The sequence below is a fragment of the Ailuropoda melanoleuca genome, chromosome 1, assembly GCF_002007445.2.
Source record: "Ailuropoda melanoleuca isolate Jingjing chromosome 1, ASM200744v2, whole genome shotgun sequence".
Taxonomy (NCBI): Eukaryota; Metazoa; Chordata; class Mammalia; order Carnivora; family Ursidae; genus Ailuropoda; species Ailuropoda melanoleuca.
Genome location: NC_048218.1, coordinates 180,613,784 through 180,631,621, shown reverse-complemented (window position 1 = coordinate 180,631,621; position 17,838 = coordinate 180,613,784). Strand labels below are relative to the sequence as shown.

The 17,838-nt window shown below is 38.8% G+C and overlaps 1 protein-coding gene across 1 annotated transcript in view; it reads right to left on the bottom strand.

The window, feature by feature from the left end:
* Positions 1–15,938, bottom strand: part of CFTR (CF transmembrane conductance regulator) — a 168,940-nt gene extending 153,002 nt beyond the window's left edge. The window contains exon 1 of the mRNA XM_034671039.1: positions 15,818–15,938. Coding sequence (XP_034526930.1) covers positions 15,818–15,870 — 53 coding nt within the window. The 5' untranslated portion in view covers positions 15,871–15,938. The remainder of the gene's footprint in view (positions 1–15,817) is intronic.
* Between the last annotated feature and the right edge of the window lie 1,900 nt (positions 15,939–17,838).

Here is a 17,838-nt window from a genome sequence, read left to right as displayed (position 1 = left end):
TTTCTCACAGTGTGGAGATGATACTCCTCTCCTGGGGACAGTAATCCCCTGAGAAGCTCTCAGCTGTGGAGTCAGGGCCGCCAGAGGCAAAGCAGAAGCCAACTCTCACGACCTTCAACCTCCAAATCACTTAATGATCCCTCACTATGTGTACAACAAATATCACTACTTATTAAATCCTTTATTTAAAAAAAAATAATAAAATCAGTATGATGCCACCCAACATAGTTTATTCAAAGATGTGTTTATTTGTTTATTTTGCTTGACAGATAGAATGGTAAAATGGATGTTGGAAGCCACCTTGGAAATGTTCTAAAATAAAGACCATTAAGAACAAATACTCCCTGGGTAACACTGATACGTGCTGCATCAGGAAAACAAAGTTGACGATTTTTTTAAATTCAGTCGTGATAAAGTTGGTCTTGAGGGTTCTGCTTGAAATCATCTAACCAGATAAATGGTCAGTCACATTTTAGGGTTTTTCTCATTTATCTTAACCTTCTCTTCACTTTAATGTATTTATGCTGTCTGCTCTCTCACACTGTTACATTACTGTTACTCGTGATTCCCTCTCAGAATGATTCAAAGAGGAACATGGCCCTGGATTCAGACTTCCCAGCTTCAGATGATTTTCCATCTTCAAATTATATGTGAAATTTGGTTATTGGTGGCATTTTAACCTGTTTTATGCTTCTATTGCTATTATTTCACCCTTAGAAAGCAAACTGCCAATTATAGCATTGAAAGGTAAATTTAGTATCCTCTCTGTCTCTTCTCCCTTTGGTGACACATTGCATGACTCAAGATTTAAATTTCAGATCCCGTTCCTAAGGTTGTAGAGCAATGCTAATGCTATTTCTCATTTTCTTGGAGCTTGATATTACTGGCCGGCGGGGGGGGGGGCGGTGGGAATGACACTGACAATAAAACTCCTGAGAGGTTCAGGGAGGAGGAGAGGTGGGTGTACCCTCACCCTTGCCCCACTGCGAATCCCAGAAAAAAAAGAGCCTGACAGAGGCAGGGCATGGAGACAGTCAGTGGTTCAGGATGACCAAGGAAATAGAACTGTACTGTAAGAGCCTTACTTTAAATTCCCTTCACTTAATATTTACATCTTTTATCATATAAGAAACATGTGGGTAAATAAAGGTCCATAAACACCCTAAGTGGCTTTTTCCCCCCAACAGTAAAACACACAATAATAGATGCCTGAATTATTAACTGATCCTAATAAGCAATTTAAGAGTTCAAAATGGTCACCCTTCCAATCAGGTCTTGAAAACACAAATCATAACAGAAATCAAAATAGTTTAGTGAAAAATCATTTTATAAGCATTTAGGAATTACTGTGATCTTAAAATGTCATGATCTCTTGCTTCCATACGCACTTTAGGAAAATGAACTTTAAAGGAAATATCAAGCCAGATTCTCTTCCTTTTGAACTCTACAGGAGTTCCCACTGGATGAAACCATTGGTGATAAGGGAGATCTGAATTTTTAAAAGGATTCTCCTAGTCTCATCACCTAGCAGGGCATTTTTTGGTTTTGTACCAATACCAACTAGGTGCTAGCTTACCCTGAAGAAAAACTAATAAATTCTTTGAAATAAAATCTGAGCTCTATTTCCAAGAAATCTCAAATGCACTGAAATAGTTTCATATAAATTATGTATGTGTGAGCCTCTCTGCATCCAGGTTAAATTTTCTTCCTGTCTGCTCCATTCTTGCCTATAATTCCTCCACCTGAGCCATAACCACAAACTGTCTATTTACTTGTCTGAAATTCCCCGTCTCCAAACATACTGGACTGTCAGCTCCATGAGGACAAAGACCTTAGAGATCTTTTCTTTTCCTGCTGTATCCCCAGCACCTATCATCCAGTACAGCACATAACTGTCACTCAATTATTTTCAAAATTGTTAAATTAACGTTACCACATTACACTTTGTTTGGTACTTTATTTTCCTTATAAGACTAACTTCTTGGACAACGTGTCATATGTAAACACTCAATGAATGTTAGATATACTAATAATGCTGACCTGTGTTAAATGAGGATAACTGACTGTACTGACAAGCATAATACCATCATCGGAAGGTAAGTAAATTGCCCAAGATCACACTGTTAATAAGTGACAAGGATTCCAGCCAGGTTTGTCTCATTCCAAAGTACATACTTCTTCCACTATATATTGCCAGCTAGAAGTTGACAATAAGTATTAGACGCAAAGTAGAATGTGAGACTATTTTCTCAGAGTATAGAGTGGGTGAACTAAGAAACTCAAGGGAAGGTCAAGAACAACAAATATGGGAAGGAAGACTAGCTCAGTGGTTTTCAAACTGTGGGCCCTACCACCTAGTGTTCCCCAGAGATACTTCAAGGAGTTCACCAACTTTTGATTTGAGGTGTTAATATTTTTAAGCATGTTTTACTATTTCAAAAACAGGAATTAAAAACATCACACATTTTCATATGTATTATATGAAAATTTTAGCATACTGGATTCATTCAAACATGTTCCTGGACAGTCAGGCTAACTCACTTAGTATCCACTATGAAGGAAAGGTTCCCCTGACATATCTTTGCACAAATCGTAAAATATTATCATCTGTCATTGGTTATTTCCATACTGCATAGGTGAGCATGTCACTGTGGAAACACGTGGGCCAAGCTCAGTGAACAACCCACCGTATCTCTGGCATTCCTGCTCACACAAGGTCTCATCCCAGCCTAACAGAATTTTGCAATCTCCAGGGAATGTTAACAAGCTACATCAGATATCATCATGGTTTTACAATACTATATGATGTTTACACAACAATACGGTGACATTGATTATAAAACTCACCATCAATTTAGTACTAGCCTTTCCAAAAAGAAACACTACATTTTAAAAATACATTTTTAAAGAAATTTTCAATATTATACACTTACTCATGCAATTACCTACCCCTTTCTCTTTAGTATCATAATTAAAGTTTTCTTCTAAGCCTTCTTCACATTCAGATCAAAAATATTCTTTTGACTCACTCTTGACTATTCACAGCAATGAACAGGGTCACAGTGACAAGCTGCATTCATAACACGTTCACCTGGAGGGCAGGCAGGGTAATTTCGAGGCACAGTGAAGTGCTGAACTTGGGCAATTTCTACTTTAATTATAGAGTCCGGGCTGATAAACTTCACACTAAATCTTAACTGTTTCTTTCAAAACTAGATCACAGTGTAATCATTCTCAAGAAATTTCAAGCTAGAAACTAAATTTAAGTTAAAAGTCAACTTTGTGAGGTGTAACCAGTATAAATAATTCAACTGAGGTCACAGGAATATGTACCTTCAATATACTGCTAAGTTTCCATACTATAATTCATTCCTGGGCCTGAGGGCTGACAAGTTTCCTTTGACATCAGTTTTAAGAGGCATCTCGATTTCAGAAACATAACACTGCGGAATAGGTGAACATATAGGACCAAGAAAATAGTGCATAAATGTTATATAATCATTTCAGCCCTTATTTGGGAGCAAGAAATTAACTATATCTTTGGATTTATGGAAGAGTTATTGTCTTATATTATCACTTTTATTTGCATATATTGCCGTTCCATGGAAGATTTCATTTGGAAATTGGGATTCACTGATGAAACTATTGTTTTTAAAAAATTGTGAAAACCACTGCAACAAGGCAAATCCGAGACTTACATATACAAAGAATCAAACATTAAGCTAAGAACCATCTGACAGGTGACTCTGCTTCTTCCTTCCAGTCCCAAGAAACAGAATAAGAGTAAACAGAAACAGAAGGCAAAAATGATGAACGTCTAGGAATTGGTGATCACAGCAGGACCCCAGTGAGGGCTGGTGGTAGGGAAGGGAACACTGAAGGGACTGAACTGGGATGCAGCTGAGAGCTGAAGTTGGTAATGGGAAGAGTGGATGCAAAATCTTGGCAGAAAGTCTGGAGCAGATTTGATGAAGTGGAAAATGACAGGCAGGCGGATTTGGAAAATGAAAAAAATGAAGGGTGATGGCTATTACCTGGATGGAATGAATCAGGGTAAGAAGTGAAGTCTGGTTTTGTACAACTGAGCTGTTCCTGTGTGACAATGGTTGGCTACTGGCATGCTTTTTGGCTGACCACATCTTTCATTCTCCAACAGGACATTTAGAATCTTAAAGATCCCATCAACCTAAGATAAGACAATGCGCACTTTCCCCCCCTCCCCATCCTCTCTTCTTCATCCCCCCAACTCCAAGCAGCTTGTCACATGGACCTAAGTGGGAAGGCATGTTTCTGGCACTTCCAAGAAGAATAGAGTCTAATGCCTTATTTAAATGATATTAATTATAATGCTTGTATCAAAGATAATAAATTTCAGAGACATGTAGAATGAAGTGAAATTATAAAATTCACCAGCTCCATTCTAGGCTTTTGGATAGTGGGATGTACTGGTTAAGAGAAGAGCTCTGGGTTTAGACCAAGATAAATATACATCTTGACTTCACAGTAATTAGCTGGGTGACCTTGTATAAATTCTTCATAATCTTCATAATCTTTCTTAGATGTAGAATCTGTTTGGAATTGAAGAATTCACCAAGATAATATAGACAATCCCTGGTACATGGAAAGTGCTTAGTAAATATTAGGAGACAGTGGGAGACCAAAGTACAGATTTCAAGAACTACATGAGAGGATATTTTGAATTCTGTGGCACATTAAACTGTATCTATGTTTCTATTGTTAATTTACTGAAAAAAATGTCAGTAAATTCAAACTCCTCTTCCCTGGACACTAAGGTTGGGAAAGAGGAATGTTGGGAGAGAGAAGGCTCTTGGAGCTGGGAGAAGATGGAATCACCTCCATATCCCCCATTTTATGATTATGTGGTGGAAACCCGTCATTTTTCCTCAAATCTGTAGTTTTCCAATCTTTTATTAAGGTTGAGAAGCAGTAGTTGGGCCATTTAAACACATTTTCTTAAGACTGACCTAAGGGTTCCCAGATTTTAGTAGACAAAAAGAATCACCTGGAATGCTGAGAAAAATGTGGTTGCCTTCTCCCAGAGATTTTGACTTAGTAAGGACGGAGTGGGATCTAGGAGTCTGCATATTTGATGTGATACATATGTCTTAATTTAAGTTTACTTGATAATTAATTTAATTAATAATTCATTTGATAATTAATAGATAAATATTTTTAAAGCAGGTATTTGGCAGACCGATTTGAGAAGTATTTCCCTAAAGCTATACAAATATTATTATGAAGAAGCTCCTAATTTTCAGAGCACATGTATTTACCTAAAGAATTTCTTTATCCTGTTTCTAGATTTCCTTTTCAACAGAAAAGGAAACTTTGATCAAATTTCCAGAAGCAGCAGATTTAGTGGCTCATTGTTTTTTCATAACAACATATACATATCTACTAATCCCAGAATCTGACTCGGTTCTTCAGTAATAGTGGCTAGACTGACAGAGTGTGACTTGGGAAAGACATGAGTTGTGTTGCTACCCTTAACAGCGGCAAAAGCAAATGAATCAGGGGCACCTGTGTGGCTCAGTTGGTTAAGCCTCCTCTGACTCTTGGTTTTGCTCAGATCATGATCTCAGGGTTCTGAGACTGAGCTCCACATTGGGCTATGTGTTCAGTGCAGAGTCCGCTTGGGATTCTCTCCCTTTCTCTCTCCCTTCCCCTCTGCTACTCCCCCCACCACCCGCACCCCCGCACATGCTCTCTCTCTCTCTAAGAAACAAATATCTTTAAAAAAAAAAAATTGAATCAGCAAAGCTTTACATGAGTTCAAAAAGGCTGCCAAATTACCAAGTTAATATCTCAAGGGATCCAAAGACTCTGTTCAAGGATTAAATCTGATATATAGGGGCACCTGGGTGGCTCAGTCAGTTAAGCATCTGCCTTTAGCTCAGGTCCTGATCCCAGGACCTTGGGATTGAGAACTGAACCCCAAGCTCCAAGCCCTGCATAGGGCTCCCTGATGAGCAAGGAGCCTGCTTCTCCCTCTCCCTCTGCTGCTCCCCCTGCTTATGCTCGCTCACTCTCTCTCTTTCAAATAAAATCTTTAAAAAAAATTCCAATATACAGTTCTAAATGTAATCACCTTTTGTTTATATTTCATAGGAAATATTATTTTTAGTTTTAAAAAATACATCAATTTTTGTTGTCAAGGAATTATATTGTTGACTTCCAGTTAATTTTATTATGTGAGATGACCTTTATTCAGTCAATTTTATAAATCGATAAAAAACTTAGGTTCACTTCATTAAATGGGGCAAGGGAAAGATCTATAGATGTATGATGGCCTTTGTGCTCCAAAGGGGAAAAAACTGCATCATTAAAAATATTAACATAAAAATTCTAGTAAAAGAAGAATAATTAGAATGTATAATAAGTTTTGATATATATTCTAAGTTTCTAAAGTACTATATTCTGGGAACATACCAGACACTCAATATTTATGTTAAATAAATGCATGTATGTGTTCATGAATGAATGACTAAAAATCACATATGCATTTTAAAGTTATACATTAATGAGTTTATTTTGTAGTGATTGTCTTTCTAATAAAATTCCATTGCATAAAACTTAGTTCTGATGTTATTGGGATGGCTACCTCTGATCTTTAATTTTATCAATTTATAAACTCTTTAATATGTGAATACAATCTTGGATCTCATTATAGGTATGTATATATATACATACATATATATATACATATATATATATATACTTTTTAAATTTTTATTTAAATTCCAGTTAACATATTGTGTAATATTCATTTCAGGTGTACATTATAGTGATTCCTCACTTACATACAACACCCAGTGCTCATCACAAGTGCCCTCTTTAATCTCCATCACCTTTTTAACCCATCCCTCCACCCGCTTCCTCTCGGTAACAATCAGTTTGTCCTCTATAGTGAAGAGTCTGTTTCTTGGTTTGCCTCTCTTTCTCTGTCTCTTTTTATGTAAATACCCAATGTCTAACTGTTTAAAAGATGTTCGTCCTAGTTGACTCCATAATCAAATTAACCCATGGAGAATTTATTTGCATTGTGCACTTTCATTCACAATGCATACATACAAGCTATACATTGACTTTTCTGCATAAAAGAGAGTAACCCTGTTAGATATCAGGTGACAGGGGTAGAAAAGAGGCTAATGCGAGTTTTTAGAAGTCAACCCTATCTTTGAGCGAAAAGGTAGAAGTGCTTTTGGTAATAAATATTTCATCAACCTACTTATTATTTTATTGAAAAAATGTATTCAGAGGTCCAAGACTAAAATGAATTAAAGGTTCTCTTTTTTTTTTTAAGACTAAATTGTGGTACATACATTTAGGAAAAAATTTTGGAAATAATTATTTTTATAACCTGATTTAAAATTAAACTATCAGACACCCTGAAAACTAACACGAGATTTGAAGAGAAAAATATTTTGGGGGAAAAGTCTGTCTATGGCAAAGTTGGTTATCATTGAAATTCTGAAGAGAAAATGATAGTGTACTAAGCTGGAATTTTCCTCTAAAGTCCCACATATTACACAAGCAAGCAAAGGAAACTGATTTTCCTATTTTGTGTTATACTTCAGAACACATGGATTTGGTAAAAACAGCTAATATTTTGTTTCAAAATTAGACATTTTATCTTCAGAATACCAAAGTTTAAGGTCCACATGTACAAGTAAATTTTACATTTCCATCAGAAATTAAATTTTAGAATTATATCCATAAACTTTAGTCAAGTTTTATTCAATTCAACAAGTATATTTTACGGGCCTATTAGGTCAAGGAGTCAGACAGATGCTTGGTATCAAAAAAATGGATAAGAGCCTCTGCCTTGAAGGACACATCAAAAGATGCATATGCAAACAGAAGTCAAGAAGAAACGGTCGATAGGTCCCTATGAGACAAAACTGTTCTGAGAAATTAACTAATAGCTGTTAAGCTACTATTTTCCTCTTCGGAAAAGTCCATTTTGCTTCACTTTCTTTTAAAATCTGTTTCACTTCCTGTTAAAATTACTCAATTACTGGATAATAATAATGTGAATTATATATGAGCCTTGAAAACTTTTTCTACATCTTTTAGTAATTTTAAAGCTGTATATTTTGAAGCTTCTTGCGATACACTTTTTAAAAAAGAACATTTTGTGACTGATTTATGTAAATACCTAATGTCCAACTGTTGAAAACTATATGTGAAAACTATATGAAATTCAAATTTCAGTGCCCATAAGTGAAGTTTTATTGGAACACATCCATGTCCATTTGTTTGTCTACTGTCTCTGGCTGCTTTCCCAAATCGGCAGAAACCACATGGCCCACAGCGTTGAAAATATTTACTATCTGGCCCTTTACAGGAAACGTTTGCCAAACTCTGATCTAAAGTATAGCAATGAACTTGGTGTACGTGGGTGGCTCAGTCGGTTAAGTGTCTGACTCTTGATTTTGGCCCAGGTCTCCATCTCACAGCTATAAGTAGGCTAAGAGCCTACTTAAAACTTAAAATAATAATAATAATAATAATAATAATAAAGTATAGCAATGAAACTGGGTTGAGAAAGAAAAGCTTTGTTAGCTCTATTTCCCAGAGTTCACAGGGATGTTTAAAATAAACAAAATGTGCAAAGAGAGCTTCCTATATAGTATCTCCAAGATGCTGCCTCCAGAAGTATGACTGGTAACCCCCACTAGCAGGAGATCCATTCTCTTGTTGCTCCCACAACCAACACTGGATTCCAAACTCTGGCTTTGAACTTCCTCTAAACACAGCTGTCAGACTTCTGGGATTCTGCCTCTTCAGCTTAATTTTCACATATTGACTTGACTGGTACCAGATGAAATTTGTGGGTCTCTCTTTCAAAGTACGAACTTCAAGTTAAGAAAATCACTAGGCATTTGGTGGGGGAGGGGAGTGCAGGGTGATGGTGGTGTGGAAGCCCAGTAGGCAGTGCTAAGACAGAGAGCTCTATGTGTTTTAACAGGCTCAAAGTTTGAACATGAAACAATGATACCTAATCTTTTGCAGAGTAATGAGAATCTTTTGTTAACGCACACGCAAAATATCTCATGCAAGTAGGCGTGCGCTGATTGACTCAGTCACTGCAGACAGTACCTGCGGCCCCAGCCGATTTTCATACCTCTTTGAATGTCTATGATCATAGAAATCAGATATGTAAAAACCACTGTGAAAGAAGTGAAATTCCAGTGAGACGGGGCATTTCAGACCCCACCTGAGTAGGTGGGTTTGGAAAGAGAGGGTCGTAGGAGGTTTTAAGTAGAATTTCTAAATAGATCTTACGCCTTGCCATCCCTAGAAGTCAGCTGCTGATTCCTGACACTCTCAAGGTGACTCCATAGCACAATAAAGCCAAACAAGTAGCCACTTTAACTCCTTCCCTGGACACCACCCTGGACTTTACTGAACAGCGTGAGGGCAGTACTTATAATCCTGTCACCTCGGACTTCTTAATTTCTCTTACCTCAAGCTGGAAATCACTTTACTATATTTTCAAATAACCATATTACCTGGCCTTGAGCCATATGCATCATTTCCTTCTTTACCTTAAAGAGAAGCAGAGGGTCCACTAGGCCTCCACTCCCACCTCCAAGCCTTCTCCCAATCTCCTCACCCAGAATACTTCACCATCATCCCCCCATTACCCAAGTCAGCACATCTAGACATTATCCCTGATGCTTCTCTCTCCTTCACCTTCCACAGCTAATCGATTCTAATCAATTGCCACGCCCACTCCCAAATGTCTTTTTTTTTTTTAAGATTTTTTTTACTTTTAAGGAACCTCTACACCCAACATGGGGCTAGAACTCACAACCCTAAAATCAAGAGTCACAACTCTACCGACTGAGCCAGCTAGGCGCCCCCCCCACCATGTCTTTCAAATCCATCTTTCTATCCCTACAGCTCCCCATTTCCTTGGCAAAACTGCAACAGCTTTGAACTGGTCGTGTCACTCCTCTGCTTGAAATCCACGGCTTTTCACTTCCAACCTGATAAAGCCCCAACGAAGCTCACCAAGCCCCTTATAATCAGGCCCTGGCTAGAATTTCAGACCCATCTCCCACAAATCTGTCACACAGCATATGCTCCAGTCACAGAGAATGTCTCTGAATTCTTTGAAGGTGTCATGCTCCCTCTTGCTGCCAGTCCTATACAAAGTCTGCTGCTTCCATGTTTACATTTTTCCTAACCCATCCCTGCCCTCTCTGGACAATCTTCTTTAGGTGTCAACTCGGGAGTCGCTTCTCCAGCAAGCCTGCCTTAGCCAGCCTTACATTGGATTCCATGCTCCAGGGAGTGTTTTTACAAGCCCCTGTGACTCTGGGTTTCAGAGAATTCATTCCACTAAGGCAACACCAATTTCTTTCTTGTCCATCTCAACCTTATTAGCGCTCTGCGTAGAATACAGAAGGTGGCGAATGAATGAATTAGGGCATCCTCTAAGCTGCCCTGAATCATTACCTGCAAAGGAAGCGCTGCTCTGATTCAGCTCCATGAAGCAACCTCTGGGAGATTTCTCTGATTCTATCAGAGTAAAGCCCAGTTTCAGGGCTGAGAATCCTAACAATAAGGATTTAGCAGAAACTTTTAAATAATTTCCTAATCCCACGAGCGAGGATCTAGCAAGCAGGCTTCCCCAGAAAGGCTAAGACCTGGCCATAAAGGGACACAAGAAAAATTTGACAGAATTATTGTTCTGAGCAATAAGAATCTATCCACGGCCCCGCGCGCGTTGACCCTTTTCTATCAGAACGAAGGTGCATTACAAAACTGTTGAATGTATGTCATCAATCTACCATATCTATAAGCCTCTCAGGTTGATCACCACGGAATCATTATCATCACAAAGAAATATTTATTAAACCATTACACACAGGAGTTTTGATATGGTCTGAATACTATATTAAACGAGTCATAGAAGGCCCTGACATCCAGGGCTTTACACTTTGAAATCATCATCGATGTTAAAAGACAGTAATAAGCTAATGGAGCTGCAAAGAGAATAGCAACTTGACAAGCCTTGCCACTTGGAAAGAGCTGTGAAAGCCAGATCTTTCAGAACTCTATAAGAAATACATTCATTCTCTACACCAAGCAATCTAATTGAATTTTTACAAGTTTCTTGCTACAGGAAGCCTAAGCTCCTGGCTGACACAAAGCTCAATAGTTAAGCCACTTTGTAATGCTAATTTACCCTCTCAAACAACTACCGGGTGAATTCTTTGGGAGCTGGTGAGAAGCACCTGAAATGGTACTGTTTTGCTCAGTGATAAGGTACTTAACATATTGGATACATCACACCTTTGGTCAGGGTCCACAACCAGACCTCCATCATAATCTGTTTTCCCCTCTTGACCTCATTGCATCTCCGGGATTTGGTTCCAGGGACGTACGTACTCTGCACAGATGCGTCAGGAATCCGTGGAATCGAAATTGCCAAAATTGCTGCTGAGTCAGAGGTGTTTTCAAAAATTTGACAAACAACATATAGCTGCATGCTGAATGGTTAACACCCTTCCCTGATGGTTTTTGCAATCCTATACTTATATTGTAGCTGTATCACACGGAAATTACAGGTTCCTGTGAAACAACACTAACAATAATAATACAGTTTATAGTGGTGCTCGTTTAAGGGCCTTTTAAACAAGTTTGAACATTTAGGCATGGAATATTATCACACTAAGTCCTACTTCCTCCCGCAAAACATAAACGGAAAACTGGAAAACCATGATTTCCCTAGTGTATCGGCTGGCTCCAGGGATATTTTGACTGTCATATCAAACATAAAATATTGATGAAGGAGTTAAGAAAAATAGATTCCACTTCTCTGTTTAACAAAGAATTGAACATTATTAAAGCTAAATTATCTGCTATGTGTTTTTAAGTATATAAGAATACTTCTGGACTGTCAAGTAAGTAATAATTTGAACTACTGAAATACACTTCAAAACCAAGGAGGAATTTTTTAAACTAGCAAAATTAACCAAAAGGAATTTAATTATATATACATATATCTTATATATTTATATATATGTATATATAATTTCAATTTCAATGCAAAAGAGATAATCTTAGAATTCTGAAAGTTAAACCAATCAAGATTGACACATCCCAGTCTGGAAAATCTGAACTGTATCATAAAACATGACCAGCAAAAGATGGATGGATAGAAAGGGATAGTCAGTGACTAATGTAGGGAGTCAACATTTGTCAGTGTTCAGGCAACACTGTCCAAGAGAAAGGGGTATCTGTTCCAAAAGTGGTCTCCTTCAATTCCTACAAGAGACAAAGCCAAGAGAGTACAAGGAAAACCTGGGTTGTCCTCATTGGATGACATCTGCACACTGACTGACTAGATGGACTCATGGTATTCAGGTTCCCTTGGCAGCTAGACATCTCACGATGAATTGTGCATTTCATGTTGGCCTTTTGTTTCATGCATCTATTTCTTTTGATTTGGAGAGGCTCAGTTTTGGCTGAGAGACAAATCTGAATGCACGTGTATTGATCAGGATAGGACTAGACCCTTGTTTGAGCGGCCAACTGTCTTTCTCCACAGCAGTTCCATGAATGCTCACCAACAAACTGCAAAAATACTTACAACTCTACCATAATTTTAGATTTCCTCATGCCTTACAAACAAGTAGTGAAATGTAAATATAAAATCACTGTAACAGATTTTTTTACAATGTGCCATAACTTACTTAATCAAACAAGTATGGTTCTCTTCAAAACTGTGATCTTTATGGTTCTTTCATTATAAACTTATTGTAATTATGCTTCTGTTGCTCATAGCACTTATATTTTAAAAAAGCACTTACATTTCTCTTCATTGGGAAATGTCTAAAGCTTGCAATACATTTTTTTGAATGATAATACTTAAACTTAAGTATCACTTGGCTGTTAACAAAGCAAATTATGATGAAGAATCTTTACACTTTCAGGGTGGATTTGATTTCAAGATACAATCAAAAGTCATTTAGGAGCAAGTTCAAGTGACCAGTCTGGGCAAGAGGACTAATAATCTAATGCAAGCTACGACTAAAAATAATGGGTAAAAAGTAATGACGCCACTATATACCCAAGAGAAGAAACTTATATACTGTTTTTAAAGGTAATTTCGTAAGAAGAATCCAAAGATATTTTGATCAAAGGCAGAATGTTTAGAATGAGAGTTTTGTTTTCACTGATAGCTATTCTGATGCACCACATCCATTCTAATACATAAATTCTAGTTTGTTTAAAAACCTCTTATTACTTTGTGTTCAGTGGTTAACAAAAGTATCTTAGGGACACCTGGGTGGCTCAGTCAGTTAAGTGTCTGCCTTTGGCTCTGGTCATGATCCCAGAGTCCTGGGATCGAGCCCCATGTCAGGCTCCTTGCTCAGTGAGGAGCCTGCTTCTCCCTCTGCCTGCAGCTCCCCCTGCTTCTGCTCTCCCCCTCTTTGACAAATAAATAAACAATCTTAAAAAAAAAAAGTATCTTAAATGATTTAGTACTTAAGAAAGTATTTTAAATGATCTTATTATTAAGCTGAGACTTATGCAATTCTTGGCCTTAGATCCTAATATTACTGTATTTACTCTTTGATCTTATTTGAGACTTCTCTGTGGAGTTTATCAGGAACCCCATTCAGTTTTGTAAAAATCTGTGGCACTTGGATTCTGTGGCACTTGGACCTATGACATAGGTCCTATTAGTCCTGAGTTTTAAAGATCAAGTCACACAAACACAGAGATGTTAAGGGACTTGCCTCAGGTCACACAGCTGAATCAAAACAATCTCAATCAAAACAGTCTGAAACCAAACCCTAACACCCTTGACCACAGAGCAGTAGTGGTCAATGCAGAAAACAAATTGCTGACCCAATACAGAAAATAAATTTCTTACCCTTTTAGAATTAAAACCAAGAAGGAAGTTTATAATCACTGCTATTTTAGGTGACTGTCAGTTCCCATAAATAGTAGAAACTTAACTTTTAAAAATAACACCTCTTCTTAGAGCAATTTATTATGAAATAGTTTGGAGAACAGGAATGAGTATGCTCTTAACAAACTTCGTAGTCATTATAATACATTTTTTTTAACAAATCAACCTCAAAGCATTTTTTAAAACTATACTAAAATTTATAAGGCTATCTGTTAAAAAACTATTTTGATAGATCAACAGTGATCTAATTTAAATCAACAATGTACTAATTAAAAGTTCCTTAGCACTTAGAAGTAGGCCTACTACATTCATGTTTCTGAAAACTGCATTTTTAGACTGATTGGCACTTATGTTCTCACTGTGCTCTACTAAAAAGTCTACAGTTTATGTCAGTTAGCATTCTGATTTTGTAAGTAGTAGGAAAATAAATGGACAGGTAATCCAACTTTTATAGATGGAGTAACAAAAGGTGCTGAAAACATAAATACAAAAGGTAATTCCAAAGAGTAAAGTCCTTCTCTCTTATCCACAGGGACGAACTTTCCTTCAATGGTCAACAGCCATTCCTTAGCACCTGAGTTCCACGCTTACTGCACATGCAGAGAATAAAACATAGAAAGATATGAAAGTCCCTTCCCCCCACACACATACGGGCATATTTATATTTGGCTTTTCTGATACCTAAGTGCGCTGATTCACTGGAGAATTATGAGTCAAGTAATATTCCATGACAGAGCTATACCTATTCATTCATTCACATAATATAACAGGAACAAAGTAGATACTGTATCCAAAGAACACTTCAAATTTAAAATGCTACATCTAATTACACTTGGCCTAAGACTCTGAACTTAGACTCCATTTTTCAAAACATCATTAGATGAAGTTTGCAAGCTTTTATGGCTTATCACATGCAAAGTAGGATAAGAGTATAATTTATTACATGTCAGTTGTGCATAACTTCAGTATCCAGTCCTATGGCTTCACATTTCCATGGTAATTCTGATCCCCCCACCCCGCCCTGTAAAAATGTATGACTTGTAGGGGCGCTGGGTGGCTCCGTCAGTTCAGCACTGGACCCTTGATTTCGGCTCAGGTCATGATCAGGGTCTGGAATGGAGCCCGTTTTATCCTGCTTGGGATTTTCCCTCTCCATCTGCCCATCCCCCACCCTTTAAAAACAAAAAGTTTAACTTGTAGAATTGGCTTTTTTTAAGATAGATATTTCAAAGGATTTGCTTTCATCCTTAAAAGAATAATGGAATGGTGGGAAATACTCTTTAGATTTACTCAGTATCGTAACAATAAAAAACTTTATTCAAGCTCATATTACCCACTTTACTCATCTCCCCTAAAAAAAGTTCAATATTCAGTCAACAAGTATTTTCTGAGTACCTACTACATGCAAGCATGGCACTTGGAATAGTATGCCAAAAGACATTTAAGTTTCCAAGGCATGAAGTGGGTGCAACAAGGGACCAAACTAAAGTATTTGTTATCAACAAGTTTCTCATTCACTAATTCCTCAGAAAAACCGAAGAAAACCCTTGCACAGTAGCACATTTGGGTCTGCAGAATGCAACTTTCAGCTGCAAGTAGTTCAGACTTCAAAGTTAAGCTAAAGCTCTCTATCCAAACAATTGGCTTCAGTTTATTCTTTAATCTCTTCTTCACGTTTTCTATTTTGTTCCCAAAATCCACATTCTCTTCCATAGCAATGAATGATAGCGCATCTTTAAAAACAAAAACAAAACAAAACCAAAAAAAGCTATTCCTCTTTCCCCAAAACCCAGCCCATACACACGCCCTCTTCTTTCATGGGCACGTGTCCTTCCAAAACTCGGCAGGACACCCCCTCACCTGAAAAAAAGTTTGGAGAGGACGCTGGCCTTTTCCAGAGGCGACCTCTGCATGGTCTCTGCGGGCGTCGGGGTCCCTGCCGGGGCAGGCTGGGCTCGAGCTCCTAATGCCAAACGCCCTACTTCTCTGGCGCAGGCTGCTCGCCCCTTTTTCTCTGACCTGCTGTGATGTCATTTGCTTCCAACCCCCCCTCCCCACCCCACTCCTACCCCACACACCTCCCCTTTCCTTTAGCTCATTCCCCCGCCTCCACTGCCCAGGTTAAAAGCTGGGCGCTGCCTGGTCCAGCCCCCAATTTGCCCTAGCAGCTTTCTCCACCCCCTGTGCACCCTGACCGATCCTCCTTCTCTCCTCCGCTCCCTAGCTGCCCCGCGTCTCCCTTTCCCCATCCTGACTCCCAGCCTTCCTCCCTCGCGCGCGCTCCTTGCGCGCCCGCGTGCCTACCGTCCAGCCCCCACCCGGCCTGCAGGTGGGGGACAGCCGCGGCCGCTCTCCGGGTCCTGTCTCCGACGCTCAGCAGGAGCAGAACCAGTGCGGGGCAGCCTCCTGGACCGTCCTCCGCGCCAGGTTCCGCGAGCCGCTACGCACGCGGCCGCCAACTTCTGAGCCTTCTTCCTCACCCTTATTCCGAGAGCCTAGCCAGGTTCGCGTTCCGTTTGCAAGGTGCATTTTGAAGGGGGAACGAAAATCTGTGTCTTCTGTATCAAAATGCAGCCTTAGAGACCCGGAAAGTTCGGCGGCAGCGTCTGCCGTGTTCACCTTAGCGCTTCCTTTGAATGTCGGAGGGAAGAACCAGGCTTTGTTAGTTCCAGGCTTAGGTGAGCTGAGTGAGGCTCAGACCCTTGGCAGACGCACTCCTGAGGAGAAATCCTATAAGGTGGTAATCGCTTTGTCCTGTACGCGCTCAGGATTTGTTCATTGTCTGTCTGAAGTTTCCAGCCCGGCTTGCGTTCTGAAGGAAGGCTTTTGTGTGTGTTAGCGACTAAGATGACCAGTCTACAGTGTGTAAACTAACCCGCCCCTCCTATAGATTTTCTAGTCTCGGTCCGCAAAACATCTTGACTAGTACACCGAAAGGAATCCAGTCTTTGAAGGGAAGGGAGCGCGTTAACCCCGACCTGACTCAGAGAAACGCCATCTTCGACTCTCTGAGGGCATCTAAGCTTTCCCAGGTGTGGGCGCCTTAACTTCCCCCTAGGTTTTGGTGTATGGATTGTGCGCCTGCCTGATGGCTTTTAAAGAGCCAAGACTTTAATTCCTGAATCCTATTGTGTAAAAGCAAAGGCACATTGAATTTAAATCGAAAAATTCAAATGAATAAAAATCTTTGTCTGAATACTGCCTCTACAACTAAGGAAAGGGTGTTTACTTGTAAATTACCTTATTGTTGACTTGTGGCCACCCAAATACAGTACAAATAAAACGTGCATTTCACAATAATTGAAAGGAACACGCATTTAAATTAATGAACGCATTCAGCAGGTTTTTATAGCTTCATTTTGAATTTCAATGTCACCTTTTTTTCCCATCTTAATGTGGGTTGTATCAACATTTAAATTCCATTATGCTAAATTTTAACAGTAAATAGGAGCAAAGATATAACTCAAAAATGCATGGAATTAGATACCAAGAAGGAACTTCAGCATTTCCAACTCATGATCCCTGCTTCAAATCCTGTACCCATGTTTTTCTCTCTCCAGTATGACACACAAATTAAGGCTCTCTCGGTCTTTATTATTGACTTTTCCCAGGTATGTGACTGAACTCATTCCATCCACTTTCCCACCCCCACTCTATTGTTTGCTTTATAACTTCTAGTGTGACCCATCAAATATAGTACACACATTTTGAAATGAATTAGCAATCAGTTCCCCTTTGTTACCAAAGAGCAAGTGATAATAAAGGGATTAACAATTAAGTTCCAAAGAACACAGAAGCTGACCAACTGATACGGTTTGAAAAGACCTCATATATTTGTCAATCCATCTCCTTCCTCTGGAAAGAATAAATGAAATAGTGAC